A 20403-nucleotide genomic window follows, 5' to 3' on the forward strand; every position below is an offset into this window, starting at 1 on the left:
ATATTCAATGTCGAAGTAATAAATTATAATGGAATATCATATGGCTTTTAAAACTGTATGTTCAAAGATACTTATGAACAAAAGGAAATAACAAGTTTTAGTTTTGAGTGGAAAAAGCAGGCTGCAAAATATATATAATTTAAGATTATAATTTTGTTAAAATATGATTATGTAAACGCAGAGTAAAAAAGACTCTAAGAAAAATATCAAAATATTGATGATGGTTTTGCTCTCAGTGATTTTCATCTTCATGATTTTCTGTATTGTCTTAATTTCACACTTTTAACAGGTATTTCTTTTGGAATGAAACCTTAGTAACTGAATATTTTGAGTTATTAAAATTCCTTACATTTCAACTGTTTTCAGTGTAGGTTTCATTCCTCTGGAGTCGGTCTTATTATTCTAAGATACACCCAGATTGTCCTCTCCATGGGAGAGGCTAGCATGCAGTTGGGTGTGGCACAGTCCCGCTATCTGATGACTCTATAGCGGTAGAGTCTAGCTATTCAGGAAACACTTGCAGTATTGATATGAATACTTAAAACTACTTTACCGAAGATACCATGTCTTATGGGGTATAACCCAGGATGCGGCATGACAAAGCCCCATCCTGAATATGATACCAGTTAAAAAAGGTGACCGGGGAGTTCCCTTTGTGGCTCAGTGGTTAAAGAACCCAACTAGGATCCATGAGGATGCTGATTTGATCGCTGGCCTTGCTCAGTGGGTTAGGGATCTGGCATTGCTGTGAGATGTGGTGTAGGTTGCAGACTTGGATGGGATCCCACGCTGCTGTGGCTGTGGGGTAGGCTGGTAGCTGTAGCTCTGATTTGACTCCTAGCCTGGAAACTTCCATAGGCCGTGACTGCAGCCCTAAAAAGCCAAAAAAAAAAAAAAAAAAAAAGGAAAAAAAAAGTGACCAGAATAGTTTCATGAAATGAAAACAAGACGGTAAAAATAAGAATAGCATCAAGAGATCCTGGACCTTTCACCAGGACCACCACACTTCTACGGAGGATGAAGAGGAACCAGCATGCCCTTGGAAATGTGGCCACGCAGCCAAACAAAACACTTGTCTTTGGCGAATAAAAGAAATGCTCAGGAAACAGTGGCCTTCTATTCAAAACAAAAACAAAAAACAAAAAACAAAAAAAAACCCCAGAAGACAGGAAATAGAAATGAAAATTTTCTAAAAGAAAATTACCCCGTTAGTAAAATGATAGAATGCTATTTATTAAAACACACTTGTTGGCTTGAATGAAAAAAAAAAAAATCTAGTTACAATGTAAAGCAGGAAGGCTGAGAGGAGCAAAAGGGTGACCCCCTTTACACTGTTTGTACACCGCTTGATCCGTAAAAGGTTCCACATTTCACTTTTTGGAAGAGACCCAAATGGATTTTCATTTAGCCTCAGTGAAACATTTACCTGTAGTTTTGTCCTCCATAAACATATCGAAAGCAATCCTGCCCACTGGGCCGGCGTCGGCAGGCGAGCGCTCGTGCTGGGGCAGCGGGGCGCTGCTGAAGGTGTCCAGCATGACCGTCCTCTGGTCGGCAGAGCCCGAGATGAGCACGTTGTCGATGGCCCAGTCGTTCTGGTCCAGGCCATCGTGTCTCGGCTGCCACCAGCGGAAGCGAGTAGCCATCTCTTTAGCATCCGGGGGGAGGAGGATATTCACGAATCTGAAGAAAATGATGGTCAGGGCGGAGGGAAACGTTAGGTCACATGTCTCAAGCAAAGTAAAAGATGTGCAGCCAGAGGTGAGATATGACATGTCACATGGGGGTGAGGAGAGGACGTCAGCTCAAATCATTACCAAAAAAACCTATGATAAACTGGTTCGATTTTATGATGTTTCACAAGTTACTGAGTTGGAGAAACAGAATGGGAACACATTCAAGAATCCCAGAACTACCCACTTGCCCTAACTGTCCCGGACTCAGAGGGACCCTACAGTTTTCTGCTTGACTAGGGTGTTTCCAGATCCGTAAGCACAGGGTAAACGCACTTTGGTAGATGTAAACCAATACTGACTTTTTTTCTGCCGCCGAAGGGTTAGTTTCATAGGTTTTTTGCCCCCGCCAGTCCCACGAGTAATACAGCAATTTGCTTGGAATTTGGATACTAGATTGTGGCAGGAAATTTGGGCTCTCACCCTGACGGTACCAGGCTGTAGGTAATTACTTTCTCAGTTGCCTGGTTTGACACTGACTCTATGCTTTATTTAAAACGTAATACTAAGAAATGCTGGGTGAGAACCATGGGTTAACAAACTGAGCAAGCTGCCCCAGCCGTGGAAACACATGGCTCCATGCTCCAACATAAAACTTGATCAGCTATAAATAAAGTCAAAAATATCCCCGAGTTCCAACAACACATTAAAACCCCAGGACGATATCAAACCCCATTAAACTGATACTCACAACTCTTAAAGTCTGTTAGGGAAAACAATTTCCTGAGGCTTACCCTCCTCTGCATAAAATCGCATTCTTTTTCCAGGCTCATCTCCCTCCTTTTACTTTCCAGGGCTGCCTCTTAACGCTGGTGCTGCAGGACGGGGCCAACAAGCCCCAGTTCATCCTGGGAAGAACCCTTAGGTGAAGGGTTTCAATGTGACCCCTTAGTTTTTGTCTTTCACACTGAAGAGGTTTTGTTATTTTAATTTTGTTTACAAAAGTATCTCCTTGTCGATTTTATTTTCCCCTCGTCTCTATTTTATGTCTTCCTAAAGGTATGAAAACCAGAAGAGTAGGCAGTATTCCAAATGGGGATCACTCAAAAGCCATTCAAGTCGAGGGTGGTATCTGTTGGATTTCCAGCATTTGGATTTTAAGTACTTTTGTGGGTTATGTGCATCACTTTGAGTACCCTTTGGGCCATGCTAGCGCAGAGCATCTTGGTTTTAGGGGAAGAGTCCCAGACGCTCACCCGTGTAGTAACTGGCGGTTTGGAGACCATGAGTCTTTAGGCAACTAATCTTTCCCAAAGTTCATTTCCTCTGACAACTCAGTTTTGAAGCTCACCTATACCCCTCCCTTTCCTTTTTTTTTTTTTTTTTTTTTTTAATATGCTCGCCTTGTAGGCTCTTTCTATAATTTATCTCCATTGGATTGGTATGTTTAATTAACATTTATTAAAGTATTAAATAATATCAGAAACCCATCCATTTCCAGAGGGACACATAATCATATTTCTTTACCCAGAACAACCATCTTTTTATCTTCATTTTTCTTTCCTATTTCTAAGTGGTTCCTTTTTCTCATAAGTCCCTGACCACATTTTAAAAACCTTTGGAGTGGAAATTTACCTAAGGCTGCTGAAAGTGTAAATAAATTATGACCACTGTTCTACTTAGTTGAATTTGTTTCTCCTTCAGAGAACTAAAGTAGATTAGACAGAAACATAACTTCCTTCTCCCTGCATATCATGCTGTTTGAATGTTCAGGAACTCATACCTGAGAGTCATTATAACTTTCTCCAGGAAGAGTTTACTTGGCTTGTCTACTACCTCCTACTAATAGGTGAGCACATTTTTTGCACTATGACACTGCGTACTTAGCTTCTATTTGGAATCCTTTACTGGTGTCCAACTTTAATGCAAGTGCGTGCGATTTAAAACTTTTGCTCACGGCAGACTGCTGGCATTTCCTCAACTACCATATTCTGCAGTGTCCCTTCCTTATTATTAGGTGCTCATCTTTTTTGCAAGGCAAATAGTCACCCAGAATAAAGACAATGTGTCTAGATTCCCTTGCATCTGGGTGTGTCTCTGTGACAAAGTTCTGGCTCTAGGAATGTGAAGGGAAGTGTGGACCATTGTTAGGCAGTGTCCTTAAAGAGGGACGGCACACCCCTCTTGCCCCATCCTCCTGCTTGCAGGCTGGAATGTGGGCCCTCTTGGACCAGGAGATGCAGGTCAGGGGTCATGTGTGGCAGAGGGACCAGGTAGAAGGAACCCAGGTCTCTAGTGCTGATGGAGCCACTGTAGGAGCTCTGGGCTCCTTCCTCTAGATCTAATTTACTTAACAGAGGGGAAAAAAACTTTCAAGTTATTTTACGTTTTTTGTCATTCACAACTGAACCTATTCTCGGCTGATACACTGAATTTAAATGATGATTTACAAGATTCTTAATTGTTTTTATTTTACCTATTTATTTATTTATTTTTTTTGGGGGGGTCTTTCCGCCTTTTCTAGGGCCGCCCCCACGGCATATGGAGGTTCTCAGGCTAGGGGTCTAATCAGAGCTGTAGCCACCGGCCTACGCCAGAGCCACAGCAATATGGGATCCAAGCCGAGTCTGCAACCTACACCACAGCTCATGGCAAGCCGGATCCTTAACCCACTGAGCAAGGCCAGGGATCGAACCCGCAACCTCATAGTTCCTAGTCAGATTCGTTAACCACTGCGCCACATCGGGAACTCCTATTTTACCTAATTTTTTGCTTGTACCTGGTTCCACACACTGAAGGATTATCTATATCTCCCCCCCCCCCCTTCTGGGGAGCTATTATTTATTCTGTTTCTTGATTGGGCTGCAGTCATTCCTCTCCTCTAACCTTCTCTCCTCTCTTTCTCACCATCCTCTTCCCTATTTTCCTCTTCCTCCTTTAATAAATATGATCTTTTCCTTTTAACAATTTTTTTGACCTTTTCTTTCCTTTTTTTTCTTTTTTTGGCTGTGCCTGCAGCATGTGGAAGTTCCCAGATTTTCCTGTGCTATATAGTAGGTTCTTGTTAATTATGTACTTTACACAGTCGTGTGTATATGTTTTTCCCACCCTCCCACTTCTTCCCTTGCCCCAGTGGTTTCACCTATGAAAACCTTAAGATTGGTTTTGAAACCTGTGAATTTGTTTGTTTTATAAATAAGTTTTTTGTGTCATATTTTTTTTTTTTTAGCTTCTACATGTAAGTGATGTCACATGGTATTTGTCTTTGACTTACTTCATTCAGTATTACGATAATCTCTGGGTTTAGTCATGTTGCTGCAAAGGGCATTATTTCATTCTAAGAATATATTATTTATTTTAATTTATTATTACTATTATTATTATTATTTTGTTTTTTTAGGGCAGCAACCGTGGCATATAGAGGTTCCCAAGCTAGGAGTCAAATCAGAGCTATAGCCACTGGCCTATGCCACAATGCCACAGCCACAGCAATGCCAGATTCAAGCCAAGTCTATGTCCTACACTGCAGCTCAAGGCAATGCTGGATCCTTAACCCACTGAGCAAGGCCAGGGATCGTACCTGTATCCTCATGGATACGAGTCAGATTCATTTCCGCTGAACTATGATGGGGACTCCCAGAGCATATATTTTAAAATGCCTCATATATTGTGTTTATTTGGAGTTTTTCAATAAGGAATTAAAAAATAAGGATAATTGTATGTTATTGTATTGCTTTTCTAGCCTCCAATTCTCTAAAATGGAATGAACACTACATAAACAAATAAATCCATTTTCTGTCTCCATTTTCCTAAAATGCTGTTGAAGTTAATGATCATATATTCATTAATTTATACGAGTTTTTGGAGTGGGTCTATTCATTACTGGCATTATGTTACTTTTGAACTCACAGACTAGTTGCTCTTGAAATAAAAACCCCAAACAAGCCGTTTATTCAGCTCTGAAACCTTAGTTTTGTATTGGTCTCAGAGGCATCCTCTACTGGTGAGTGTGTCCCCTGTGGTCCCTGTGACTGACTTCTGGCAGGCCTTACCAAGCATCTTTCCTCAACACACTAGTTATGAGAGATAGAATACAGACCCGGGTTTGCTGTACTGGTCATAGAAAATTTCCATGAGCAGGTTCCAGGTAATGCCTCCATTGACAGAGTATTCCAGGAGAACACCTTGGTTACGGTTGTTTGGGGTGATCAGGCATCCATACATGAAGTAAAATTGGATAAACTCAGCATTAGTGAGGTTTAGGTCCACGGTGACCAACAGTCGACTGCAACCCTAAGGAAAAGAAGTAGAATGTGACAACACAGTGATAAGAAATCGTCATTATAGGTTTTAGGTAATCTCTGGCTTCTATCCTTCTTTTGTAATACAAGTCACATCATGCTGCAATAATGATTTTTCTCTCCTATTATACTAGCTCCTAGCATGGCCTCTAGCACACAGCAGACACTCAGCAAATATATGCTGAACTTTACAATTTCGGTATTAAAACTTACTTACAAAGGGCAATGGATTCTAAGGAGACTCTCTTCGATTTTCTTCTAAGCAATATGAGGGCCGGAATTAAAGCAACTGTTCTATTTTTATTAAAATATTTCCAGTTATTTACAAGTATCTGCTGATTTTTTAAAAAATAGCATCGGCTATTAATAAAATAGCACATTGAAATGACTATTTTAATATGAATTTTAAAACAATGTCCAAAAGTTTAATACAATTTAATTGTAATAAGCTTCACTATTACTTTTTTTTTTTTTTTTTTTGGCCATGTCCTGTGGCATGTGGAAGTTCCTGGGCCAGGGATCGAACCCAAGTCACAACAATGACCCGAGTTGCTGCAGTGACCATACCAGATCCTTAACCCACAGAGCCACCGGGGAATTCCCTATAACAAACTTTTAATGTAAACTTTTATAGTTGATTTTAATATTTTCTATATCAATTCATTAACACAGGTAGTCCTTTCTTAGTTGAACCTATGAGGAAAACCTCTTAGAGTTCCATCTAAGCTAGGAGGAGTACTGCGAACACTGCATTCTTAGTCACTGTTGATAATTATAAAAATCCCACATCCCATGTGTTCTCGTGTTATTCTTGGGCTAAAATACCAGTACACTTCATTGACACAAATGCAAACTCTAAGGTAGGGCATGGTAGGGAAATAAAGAACTGACAGTGAATCTGTTGTTTAAAAAAATAAATTGCTGATGAAGGGCATTCAATTATAGCATTGGAGAAAACTCTGCTTTTAAACAAGCCATCTTTGGCAGCAAAGTAGAATAACTAAAAAATTCCTCAAAGCAGTTTTCTAACATTCACAAAATCATCTGCTATAAATACAAATGTCTAGAAATTACTGACAATTATTGTTTCTTGGATAATTTAGAGAAAGGATTAATTGTTGTTAATAAATTCAGGAAACACTGAAGCTCATTTTGCAGATTTTTGGCTCCTTAACTCCCAAATCTGTTGCAAGCTCAGGAATTTTCAATTCAAGCAGCATCCAGATGGAAGACCCTCACGCACTGTGCAAGCACTCTATCCCAGGATGGGAATTCATTTAAGACCTTTTAAAACGTGTACTTAAATGTGCCTGGTGTTGACACTAGCCTTCATAATTAAATTACCCCAACTAATTTGTAATAGGAAAATTTTGAAAATTACTGGCATTGTTTGATATGAATAAAGTTTAAAGTTCACATTAGGGTATGCATTTAGCGTGTCTGACTCTGAAATTTGCTTTGCCAATTGAACTTCGAAAGAGATTCAGTTTGTTGGGGGAGAACTCAGAGGATGCAGACATGAACACAGGGCAGCCCAGCACTAACCCCGCTGAAATGGAGAGCCATTCCCGAAGCCACAGCTCCACACACGGTACTTAACTTCCCTCCATTCACAGTCAGCCAGTTCTGGTTGGAGGGGGCTCGATTGAAGTTGTCTTTGAGTTGGGTTGGAAGGGAGGTCTCGGGCTCATCACAGTACAGGCCACCCCACTGCTCGTCACAGCTGTGAGTGGCAAAGGGGAAAGGAAAAGTCAGCATCAAACACAGCCCCCGCAAGAGTGCTCTCAAATTAGTGAAACCAACTCTTTTTTTCTAGTCTGAGATGAGGAAAGGTTACTTATCTTCACAGAGCTTGCTGGAATTCACCTGCTATTCTTTACAGTGCTTTAGGTTAGAAATAAGCTGTGAATTAACTGCCTCTAGGATTTCCTAAAGTAGCGATTTGGAGAGAAGTGAGAGAGAAGCGGCTGGAGAGAAAGAAGCAACTTCAAAGAATTTACTAGAGCCATGTCCCTACATGACACAGCTCTGGATGGCTTGTAAACAATTGCAGCTGCCAAACTAAATGGGTTGGTCCTGATAATTTATGAAATTGGTCTTTTTAACAGAGGTTTAGGCCAACATGAAACCCAAGAGGCCATGTTCCAAACAACAGAGGGCACTGTGGATGGCATCTGCCATCTTTGACCACAGGACCGAATCCCCTGTGCATTGTGGGAGGAAATATGGATACAGGACTGGGGGGTCCCAGGGTCTCTGAGGTCATGCTGGATATAGGCTAGAATCATTAATCAAAGGAAAGACTTCCCAGGTGTGCAGAGATTAGTGGAGAAGAGACTACGAATTCTCTTTCAGGATCTTCGTTCATGCTGCCTATCAAACATCTAATCTTTGAAAATAAAACACAGAGGCCTGGGGTACAAAGACACACACACACTTTATTTCTATCCTTCTGAAGATGCAAAGGCTCTCTCTCCAAGAGAGACTTCTCCTTTGTCTCTTCATCAAATACACTTGGTGAATTGGTCAAGCATTTACATGCTTTCTTATGCAAATAACAGAGGAATACCCATCAAACCACCAGTAACACATATCATTTTACATATATTCAGACCTAAGTGAGAACAATACATATGATGTATTCTTTTCAGTCAGAACACACTGAATTACTGAACCTCTTTTAATGTCTTTTTCAAGGCTCAGGTCTATCACGGAAACACAGAAGGAAATAAAAGACAGTCAATTATAACTCAGCCTTCTCCTTACAAGATAGCTATTGTTCAGTTCCTGATCTCTAAGCAAGAATGACGATACAATAGCCTTATACTCCAGAGTCAGCTCCATGTCAGATTGCAGGGAAAATATATAACTTAAGGCAGCTGGGGAGTGATTCAGAAACCAGCTTCAGAAAAATCTCCTGGCTGGAATGTGAATCAGGAACTTCCTGCAGAAGGAAGGGAAAAAAGAAAATCTACTTACACACAGTTTCCCTGGATGCACCGTCCATGGCCACTGCACATATCTATGCAGCCGTCCCCGATATAGACATTATCTATTGCCCACGTCTGCTGCTTGTCAAAAGGAGCTGGTTGATGCCAACGGAAACGAGTAGCTTGGGACCTTTGAAGAAAAAGAATTATAATGGAGGATGTGTTCTGCCATGTCTGAACAGGGGCGTGGAGGAGTGTAACACAAATGCTCACACATGCTCGCCTGTGTTGTGAAAAAGCGTTCATTATTGGAATATTCTTTGTAAGCTTTGATGAACCAAACCAAACCAAACTGTACTGCAATAGCTTGAGGATATATTTTGGGACAAAGCGCTTTCTGGGCTTTGTAAAAACAGACTAAAACAGAAACTAAAACTAATTCTAAACTAGTCGCCTCAGGGGAACAGTGAGCCCTGAATTTTGTTTGGAAACACAATGTGGGGGGACACCAGGGCTGCTGCTAACTTAGGTTTGCAAATTAGGAAAAGAGGCCTGTCCTTGGAGTCGCCGAAACCATGCTGCGTTTGACTTGGGGAGAGGATTTCACCTCCTAAAGCCAAACCCTTCTCGGCAATGGGTCTCACATAGCATTCACCAGGGATTCTCACAATAAAGTCTCAGGAGGACTGTGGGGTATAAATTAGAAGGATCAGTGAAACCCTAGATAAATGGACAGGGGAAAAAGAGAGGGTAATAGGTAAGACTGGGTTTATTTTATATTGATTTAAATGCAATATAAATAAAACCCAGAGATTCTCCCATTCCAGAAGCAGAAATATATTTGCTTATTTGCATAGCCTGGGGGAGTGTCTGGTTCAGAAACACAAATAAACTTATGTTTGCAGAGACACTAGATGGCAGTAAAATCCAAACAATGCCTGAGGCTTCAGTGAGCCTGGACATTCAAAGACCATGGACGAAGTCATTAGGGAAAGCAACTTTTGTTCCGTGGATTTATATACTTCTGTCATTAAGAGATATGTTCATCATTTGACTAAGAGATATCTGTTTTAGGTAGGGCAAAAGAGCAAACAACAGCAAGGATTTCAAATTTTCTAATTGAACACATTTACACTTGCTTTAGAAAATAGAAAAGAAACAGAGCAGAAGTCAGATTTTCCTTCTGAAAATAAACAGTTCAGTTCGATATTTGTTTACCGAGCATCGCCGCACTCTTTTCTCCATAACCCGTCTTGCTCGCCAGCTCCCATCTGTTCCTCTCAGCGGAGAAACGTCTACCTAATACCCTCCTGTCACTTTCTGTTGCATTTAACTTCACCCCATGCTCCTCCTTGGCCCATGAGGCTCTACCTGCACTGAGACCTCTCTTCTCGTCCCTCAGCCAGGCTGCTCGATTCTGCAGCCTGCACCCCTTTAAGCTCCCCAAACTCCCCAAATCGTCCCTGCCTTCTGCCTGCACGTTTTTTCCTTTCTCTCTGCCTGATTAACCCCTGTGATGTCCTTCGGGTCTCAGAGGAAACGTCAGGTCCTTACAGAGAGAGATTCTTTCGTATTCCTTTACAAATTACATTCCTTCCACAGCAAACTGTTCTTTTCCTTTCAGAGTATTGAACACAATTGTAGTGATAGACTTATTTGCATATGTATTTCTTAAATGACTGTCTCCTCTTCAGAAGAGTAAGTTATAAGGAAGCCAGGTTAATCCTTTTTTGTTCAACATGATACACTCGGGGTACAGCACCTAGAGCTTAGCAAGTGCTTTAAGGTGTGAGGAGTTGGTATTATCATGGGAAGCAAGATGCCCCCTGGGGTTGTGCAATTCAGTGGTTCTGCTGATCAGCTAATTTTTAAAAATTATTTTTTTTTTATAGCCACACCTGTGGCATGTGTAAATTCCTGGGCTTGTGGGGAGAATTGGAGCTGCAGCTGGGCCTACACCACGGCCACAGCGACACCAGATTTGAGCCACATCTGAGATCTTTCCCTTGGCTTGCGACAATGCGGGACCCTTAACCCACTGAGTGAGGCCAGGGATGGAACCTGTATGCTTGTGGACACTATGTCGGGTTCTTACCCTGCTGAGCCACGATGGGAACTCCCTCATCAGTTAATTTTTAATGACTACATTTATTAATAGCTATACCAGTTTACGTGAAGCAATGTCTTTATAAATAACATAGTGGAATATCATATTTCCATAGCACATCATTGCTTGGATTTTAATAACAAGTCAACACTTGCAGACATTCTTTTAGACTTTAAGATTTCTTTTTTGGCCACTCCATGGCATATGAAGTCCCCAGGTCAGGAATCAGACCTGAGCCGAGGTTGTGACCTACACCAAAGCTGCGGCAACACCAAATCCTTAAGCCACTGTGCTGGGTGGTGGATTGAACCTGTGTCCCAGTAGTCCATTTATGCTGTGGATACTGTTGCACAACAGCAGGAATGCCTCTATTTTTTTTTTTTTTAGAAGACAAATATATACTTATATAAAGGATTAAAATACAGTTGTAAAATAATTTTCTCATTATTACTGAATGTAAGAGTAATACACAGATGGGAGTTCCCATTGTGGCACAGCAGAAACAAATTCGACTAGGAACCATGAGGTTGCATGTTCGGAGTTCCCATTGTGGCACAGCAGAAACAAATACGACTAGGAACCATGAGGTTGCATGTTCGATCCCTGGCCTTGCTCAATGGGTTAAGGATCTGGCATTGCTGTGAGCTTTGGTGTAGGTCACAGACATGACTCGGATCTGGCTTTGCTGTGGCTGTGGTGTAGGTTGGCAGCTGTAGCTCTGATTTGACCCCTACCTAGCCTGGGTACCTCCATATGCTGTGGGGTATGGCCCTAAGAAGCCAAAAAAAAAAAAAAAGAATAATACACAGAAATAGAATGTCAAAGATTTTAAACACTTCCACCATTCAAAAGAAGCCAGAGAGGATTAAAATTATTTAATTTTCAAAGGTGAATCAATAAATCTATATTTAATATTGAACCAAACCACCAAAGACTATTCCTTCTAAAACCTAAAGACAAAAATTGATTGAATTTGTCCCCACAGTAAGGATCAGTAAGACATAACAAAATTTATAACTTATTGAGCTTTATTTCTGACCAGTATGGAATGAAAGTAGAAATTAGCATGACGTTTCTGTAAAATGAGATGAGTAGAAATTAAATCGTGCCCTTAGATTGGATAAAGAGAATAAACTATATACTTCTAAGTAATTCATAGAGTAATGAGTATCACACCAAATTTTATGAGAAGTTTCCAAAGACTATAAGTTTCTGAAGGGCAGGGAATATCTCTGTATTCCTTTGGGGAATACTGGTTTGTGCCTTCAGTGCTTGTAGATAGTAGGCGCGTAATAAAATTTCCTTGTTCCTCTGATATCTTATACAGGCTCCATAATCTTTTATTAAAGCCTTTATCACCTTTATTAGAAGTGCATACTTTTGCATAGTTTTCTCTGTTGGATTAGCCTCCTTATCATTTTATCACTGGTGACATCTCTAGATAGGGCTTCAGAAATACTCACTGAGAGAATGTGAGATAGGCAGCAATGAAGGTGGCAGGAAGAATCGAATAGGAAACATGTTGAGGGTGGGTAGGCAGGGACTGGGGGTCAGGGGTGGAGTGGAAAGTGAATTGATGGCTGTTAAAAGGGGAGGTGGGGTTTCCTAGCAGTGGGGAGGTGGCCTGGGCTGCCTAGCAGGTGGGGCTTTCTGAACACTGGCTGGGCTGAATCACAGTCTAGGCAGCCACTTATCAGAAAGATTATATACAGGATTTCAGAGCCAGATGCATGGTTGGAGTTGATGGCTTTTATGGGGACTTCAGACCATGACATTTTCAGTGTGGACAACTCTGTGGCATTCCAGAGAAAAGCAAACAGTGGGCGACCACATACACAATGTACGAGAACTGGAGTTGGCAATGAGAGCAAAGATAACTAAAGACTGTGATCTGCACTCTGGTTCTAGTAAATTCTATGTCCATAGTGAGTAACTTTATATATATATATGATAAAGGCATTAAATTCGATGCTTTTAAGGAACCCATCTTAAATGGAATAATTTTCTATTCCTGGGGATAATCATACCTACCCCATGAAACAGGAGATGCATAGACTGTCCAATATATCTTATAAGAAAAGGGGACACTTTCACTAAGGGGATAAATCGGAATACCAGTTAAAAAAATGAAAGTCTGGAAGTTGAAGCTCCAGGACATCTTATTCCCATCCTTGTCACAGGTTCACTGTAGAAAGGGGCCAAATCGGTTATGTTTATGTGCTGACATTTCCCCGCCTGCAAAACGAGGGAAATGCTACTTCCCACCTCACAAGGGTGTTGTGAAAATTAATTAGTTCATGTTTACCAAGACCTGCAAGTGTCTTGGTGAAGTCCCTTGGCAGGTGTCATCATTTATCCTGAAGCTTCCATATAATGATGGCTTTCACCAGCTGCTGCTTCTTGGCATTGTGGGGAAAGTGGCGGCAGAGCAGATTTCTCCTTTTTCTATATCCTTGAAATGTCTCTCCTTGCATCCTTTCTGAATTTATATCATTTCCTCTCTGTCTACAGTATAGTGTAAGTGCTCATAAATGTTGCTTGATAATTAAACATCCTTTGCAAAGTAGTTAAAAAGTGTTGTTGTCAATAGTACAGTTTTCATGACTGCTCTCCCCAGGAACTTTCCTCACACTGTCTACACATCTTTTAATAAATTGTGATACAAACTGCAGAGTCTTTCCTATCTACTCTTTTCTTCAGAATGGCTCTGTCTACATAGGAAGTCCTCATTTTCAGCAGCATCATCCAGAGAAAAAGTCCTTTGATGGAAACAATACATTACTTTTCAAAAAGCCTTCTCAGTCTTCCTGATGTTTCTTTTACTCTCAAAGAGGTACATAAAATATTAAAAACTAGAAAAAAGAGCCAACCCTCTGACTCCGCCAATGAAGGCATTGAAGCCCAAGGCCATAAATCACACTAATTCATGTGCAAAACTGAGATAAGGCAAGGATATATTGGTTCATTATTACTCTGTATTCTCAACTTCAAAACCCTATCTCAACTTGTACAAAATAATCCTATTCCTATCATTATCCCTAAATTTGAAAAGATGTTTAGCTGTGGGCAGCTGTGTCTCCTGCCGCTGAAGGTATACACAAGTCTATCTTGACTTCTGCAATTCCATGTCAGAGGTGAAGTCCCTGGCCCTCTGTGTTTGAGTTAGAAGCTTGGCAGTGCCTGTCTCATTTCAAAATGTGTCCCACATTTGCCTTGCTACCCAAGACCCTGCCTTTATATTGGGCATAAAATTTCCTCCGTGACTCTACGTCTCTGTGTTGGACAAAAGTGGAGAATATTCTAAAGAATTTATATAAATGGCCAAAAACACATGGGAAACACATGATCATAAGTCATTAGAGAAATGCAAATCAAAACCACAATGAGATAAAACTTCATACCCACCCAGATGACTATGATGAAAAAAACCCAGCAATAACAAGTGTTGGCAAGGATGTGGAGAAATGGGAACCCTCATAAGCTCTTTGTCGGAATGTAAAATGGTGTAGCTGCTGTGGGAAAACAGGTGGCCAGTTTCTCAAAACATTGAACACAGAGTTATCATAGGACCCAGAAGTTCCATTCGTAGGCATATACTTGAGAAGAAGCATAGAGAGCTCAACTGAGCAGAAGGTCATAGCCTATGATCTATAGACAAAAATAGGCTAGAAAGGAGGCATGAACTTTGGTACCAGGAGTGTGAATGAATCACCTGTGAAGGGCTCTAAAGGGATGGGCCATCCAACAGGGGAATCCAAAGACCCTGTTCTAGAGGATAACTTGATAAAGATGACACTGAGCTATGAACAAAAGAAGGAAGTCACACTTTGTTGTGGAAACGAGCAGGTGACTCTTAGAAACTGTTTTGTACAAAGGTCTCATTTCACAGGTGGGAGGACTGCCAGTCAAGGAGGGAGGGTTCTAGAGCTTTTTAAGTCTAGAACTGAATCTGAAACCCACTAACTCCTGACTTGGCACATTGTTGCTGGAGTTGGTGTGTTACTGAGAACCCTGGCTGTCCTGGATGTCCGGTAAAGGCTGGAAGACCACAGATTTGGCAGCTGGCAGGGGTCACTTAATTTGTGCATCCCAGGTCTTTTGGGAGAAAATGCTCTGGGTGATTGTAATGAAACATTGGGCATTTACAGGACACTAAATCAGTGCAATGTTTTGGCATTTTTAGGGAGCACTAATCTGTGCATGAAAGAATGTATACTGTCACTTGCTTTTCTCTTAAATTTCTTGTTTTAATTCACTGAGGTCTGAATATTGTCAGGAGAAGAGAAAATGTTTAGACTACAGGTTACGATCTCAGGCAAATGTGATAAAGCTAAAGTACCCCTATAAGGTGACCCAGATCCTTCAAGATACCTCTGGGGAAGTAGGGTGGAAAGCACATGACAGTTAGTAATAGGAGAATTTAAATGAGCCACCACACATGGCCTTTTTTTCTTCCTTGATAGAGAAACAAATGGAGAACTTTGGTGCAATTCTGGTTCAGCCACTGACTGTGTGTCTGTGATGAAAGCAAATAACTTCTTAGCTCTCATCTTAAAAGCTTGACTTTAGCTCTTATCTACTTGAGGTTGGAGAATTAAGAGACATGTCAACCCATAATGCCATTTGCAGCAACATGGATGGAACTAGAGACTCTCATACTGAGTGAAATGAGTCAGAAAGACAAATACCATATGATATCACTTATAACTGGAATCTAATATCCAGCACAAATGAACATCGCCACAGAAAAGAAAATCATGGACTTGGAGAATAGACTTGTGGCTGCCCGACAGGAGAGGGAGGGAGTGGGAGGGATTGGAAGCTTGAGGTTACAGATACAACTTAGAATAGATTTAAAAGGAGATCCTGCTGAGTAGCATAGAGAACTATGTCTAGATACTCATATTGCAACAGAACAAAGGGTGGGGAAAAAATGTATACATGTAAGAGTAACTTGATCCCCATGCTGTACAGTGGGAAAAAATAAAATAAAAAAAAGAGACATGTCAACCAACTATGTTGATTTATATCCTAATTTGAAAAAAACTATAATACATCTTAGACAAACAGGGACATCTGAACACTGAATACTTAGTAAGTACAAGAAACAATCATTAATTTTTTGGTATGATAATGATTTGACAGTTATTTTAAAAAATTATTTTAGATATACAAACTAAAGTATTTACAGTTGAAATGATATGATGCCTAAGATTTGCTTCGAAATAACACGGGGGGCAGGAGTGAGCAGTGCTATTGATGAAACATGGTTGGTCATAAATCATTGTTAAAACTGTGATGATTATGTTTTATACTATTCTCTATAATTTTCTATGTTTGGATCTTAAATAGATAACTGTGAGTCAAAAATAATCTGTGATCCCTTCAAACTCACAGTAAAATTTTGATTTGAGTATTACAAATAAAAGACTGGGTATCCCTTTTTTTTTGCAAAATAAAGTTATCTTTGCTGGTAATCATAATTGTAATGATAACAGAAATCACAGGAGTTCCCATCGTGGCACAGAGGAAATGAATCCAACTAGGAACCATGAGGTTGTGGGTTTGATCCCTGGCCTCGCTCAATGGGTTAAGGATCCAGCGTTGCTGTGAGCTGTGGTGTAGGTCGCAGATGTGGCTCGGATCCCTCGTTGCTATGGCTCTGGCATAGGCTGGCAACAACAGCTCTGATTAGACCTCTAGCCTGGGAACCTCCAAATACCATGGGTGCAGCCCAAAAAAAGACAAAAAAAAAAAAAAAAAAAAAGAAACTACAGTGCTCTGAGCACTACTGAGGGCATTAAATACAAATAAGATGAATTTCCTAAATAAGATGAATTTCAAATAAGATGAATTTCCTATAACTTACAAAATACATCCTACATGGAGAGTAACTTATATTTAATTGTTAAAACAATCCTAAGCATCTGTACGTGGCATATGTACAAAGTACAGCCAAATCTCAAATTCTCAGATAAAACTTTGGCAACAAGGCTGACAGGTGATAAAGCTCAGAGGAAATGCAGAACTTTTGGAAATAGTTTTACTCTCTGTTGTAGTGGAAATAGATTTAATTTGTCTTAACCTAATGCCCACATATATATTAATATATTCAGTATGTAAAAATCAATAGTACCATGGTTTACACCAGCCAAAACTGTTTTATGTTTGTAGTTCTGAGACACCAGCATAAATATGGTAAAGCAATAGCAGCAATGTTCAAAGTATCAAAATGATGTATGAGAAGAGAGAAATATAAGAGAAGACCAAGGCTTCTTTGACTGGATTGAAACATTTTAACAAGATGTTCAGTAATACCAAGGCTTGCAAGAAGTCTTTCAAAAGATACTGATAAGCTGGAAGTAAAAATATAGAGAAATAAAGAGTACCAGGGAACGTTTAAATAATCTCTCTTTAAAAGTGAACTAGTGATTCACTTGAGTATTTCTCCATGATGAATCCAATAAATACTACGCTTAGTTATTTGGTATTTCTTTTCCTTGTGGTTATACTAGGTGGGATTTTCACTGACAAATATCCCTCTTCTCTTAAATTTGTTCACCTGCAAAAAGTGTCATCTCCTCCAACCTCATTTCATCACCCAGTCCTTCCACAATCTCTTTGCCCTTTCTTGGGCTTATCACCTTTTCTTTAAACTTCCTGCACACATTAAGTGGCTTTCGTGCTGTCGCTAAAACCACCTGGCTTCCAAAGCATAGTAGTTGATCTTTAAAGACAGTGGTATAGCCAGGTCCTTAGGGCTAGTAGAAGGGAATGGATCATCTTCAAATTGTGACTTAAAATAGCCAGGTCACACCTGAGCCTTCCAGTGGCAGTTTTCCCAACCCCGCCTTTCTTGCTGGATTTGGGTTACTTGCCCTTGCACTGACTCACCCTGGTTCTCAGGTGACACTTCAAGAACCCGTTCCACTTGAGCCACCTGTTATTTTTAGGTCTGGGATTAGTTGAGGAGGAGGCAGATTCAGATTAGAGGCTATGAAATTGATTTTCGGCATCTTCCTATTTTTTTTCAGCCTCTCTAGAGAACTCCTGGCATTCTCCTTCCTATTTCTTCTAGGACTATATCTCTTAGGCAAGCAATAAAGACGTAATATTAATATAGTGGATAAGCCCATGGGCTCTAGGCAAGACAGGCTGTGTTTATTTCCAGTATCTCACCAAAAATCATTCTTTTGAAGGTCACTGACTCTCTTCTTATCGAAAAATCTAGTAAATTTACTGTGAAACCCTTTTTTTCTTCATAATTCTGGGGAACCTTTGTCACTGACGGCCATCGCTTTCTGCTCGATAGTTTATTTTCACTTGGCTTTTAGATACCATGTTATTCTGATAATAATAATAATAATAATAATAATAATAATAATAACCTCCCTTATTGCATCCTCCTGGTTCACTTCATAGCTATTTCTACTCATTATGCAATTAGGGATCTTTTCTTGTCTATCTAAATGCTCGCCTATGAAGAGCTGCTGCAGTTTTACAGCATTGCCTGTGACCTCTATGTTTATGCCCCCAAAGTTCATTATCTTCCCTTGTGCTCTGATTTTTATCGCTCTGTCAAATGAATAGTTCCATTACATGTAATGCAGCATCATTTAATTAATTTTGCTATACTGTCCCTCCAGGAGTTAGCTTTAGCTCACTCTCCACTCATCACTTTCTCAGGTTTCTTTCAAATGTTAGAGTGATCTCTTGATGTGTGCAATGGAGAAAAAGTTGGTGACTGAGTTTTATCAATTTTTTTCTTTGAAATGTCCTGTAGCATCTGCCTTATTCCCTTTATGTTAGCTATAGCCCATACCCTTGTTACTTCCTGTATAGTCATTGTCACAATGCTTTTGTCTTTCTCTTACTGGAGTCTCTCTGTTTTCCCAGTTTTTTTTTTGTTGTTGTTGTTGTTTTCTTGGAAGAATATTCTCAGCTCCAAACCCACCCTAGTTCGTTCTTTCTACAAGTCTAAACTCCTCTGCCTTGCTTCAATGCTTACTATAAGTTAACCCAAGTCTACTAGCAAACAGCTTTCCACAGCTTCTAGCTATGAGCGCCTTGCTTTAATCAGCAACCACTGTGGTCCTCCCAGGCTCATATGCCCTATCCTCATTGTTCCCCTGATTTAGGATGTTCTTCTCCTTACCCACCCATGTCTTGGCCACCCTTTGAGGCCAGAACCCATCTTTTCCAGGAAATCCTCTCTAACTCTGGCTTTCAACACTGTCTCTCATCTCTCAGTACCTACAGTATTTCTAGCCCATTCCTCAGTCAGGCTCTAAACTACATTCAGCATGTATTATTTTGAAGTCGTTTATTTTTCCCTAATCAGACTGTAACCTCCTCCAGGGCAGAAACTTAAAGCAGTGGTCCTACCATTATCACATGCTGACTCAGACAGGGCTAAGTGGGGAAGACTTCTTGGTCCGATTGAAGCTGAAGTCTGATAATAAACTTGGGCTCTGGTTAACAAGTGATTATGTGGTAAGCTCATTAAACGTACATTTCAGTAAATGTTTACAATGTCCCAAACATTTCTGTGCACACTTAGGAGCTTTTCATAGGGTAAAAAGTATCTTTGTTTTTTTCTTGACTGAAAATTGCTAAGGAACCATCCATGGTGTGAACCTTCACTGGTAGTCAGAAGTTGGGGAAAGTGAACTGGGTCTTGTTTACACTGTTACTCTTTGGGTGTTTCTAGGAATAAGCTATGGAAGTTGAACAGGGAGGAGGAGAAAGGTTTTTGTTTTTTTGCTGTTTATTTTTTAAAGAGGAGATGACTTTTTCCTAAGTGCATCCTGAGTTGGGGTTTTAGAGCTTGCATAGACTGCCAATACTGGGTTTGGGGGTTTTTTGGTACTGAAATCACTTTGGGATTATTTTTACGAAACTGGTGAACTTTGCATTTTAAAGAAATACTTATAAAAATGTGTGTATACATATTTTTTTTAATCTTTTTTTTTTTTTTAAGAGACAGTCTTTATTATGCATGTACCTCCATCCTAGGTCCTGTTAAAGATGCTATTTTGCTGTTAGCTGGGTTAAAATGTTAACCCTGTGAAAGTTTGGTTGTAAAAGATAGCTGAAGTTTCGCTTTGTGCCTGGTCCCCCTGGGTTTGGGGTAAAGGCCCTTGGGCAGCTCTTGGGCTGGGGCAGTGAGGTGGCCATGATAACCATTGTCCTAAAAGTATCTTCGTTTTTCAGATGAGGAAACTGAAGCTTAGCAATATGAAATGACTTGCTTAAAAGCTCACAGGGCTGAAAAGTGGGCACCCTCCACCAAACCACAATGCTTTCCAGGTTTTTTTTTTCCCTTTCTTTCCTGAAGAACTTCCCTAGCATGTATGGAGAGAATAGAGACTATGATTCTACCCACTCTAACT

General features: G+C 40.2%; 1 protein-coding gene across 6 annotated transcripts in view; it reads right to left on the reverse strand.

Annotated features, from left to right (window-relative positions):
* The window catches only part of RELN (reelin), a 499001-nt gene that overhangs the window by 34814 nt on the left and 443784 nt on the right, over positions 1 to 20403 (reverse strand). For all 6 annotated transcript variants that reach the window (XM_084977353.1, XM_084977355.1, XM_084977351.1 and 3 more), the window contains exons 47-50: positions 8954 to 9094; positions 7520 to 7697; positions 5773 to 5966; positions 1427 to 1683 (exon numbers count right to left, since the gene is read on the reverse strand). In XM_084977353.1, coding sequence (XP_084833479.1) covers positions 1427 to 1683; positions 5773 to 5966; positions 7520 to 7697; positions 8954 to 9094 — 770 coding nt within the window. The remainder of the gene's footprint in view (positions 1 to 1426; positions 1684 to 5772; positions 5967 to 7519; positions 7698 to 8953; positions 9095 to 20403) is intronic.

The sequence above is a fragment of the Sus scrofa genome, chromosome 9 (genome assembly GCF_054392235.1).
Source record: "Sus scrofa isolate SSC_HxYL_T2T_F1_AM1 chromosome 9, Sscrofa_HxYL_maternal_Yorkshire_Landrace_v2.0, whole genome shotgun sequence".
Classification (NCBI taxonomy): Eukaryota; Metazoa; Chordata; class Mammalia; order Artiodactyla; family Suidae; genus Sus; species Sus scrofa.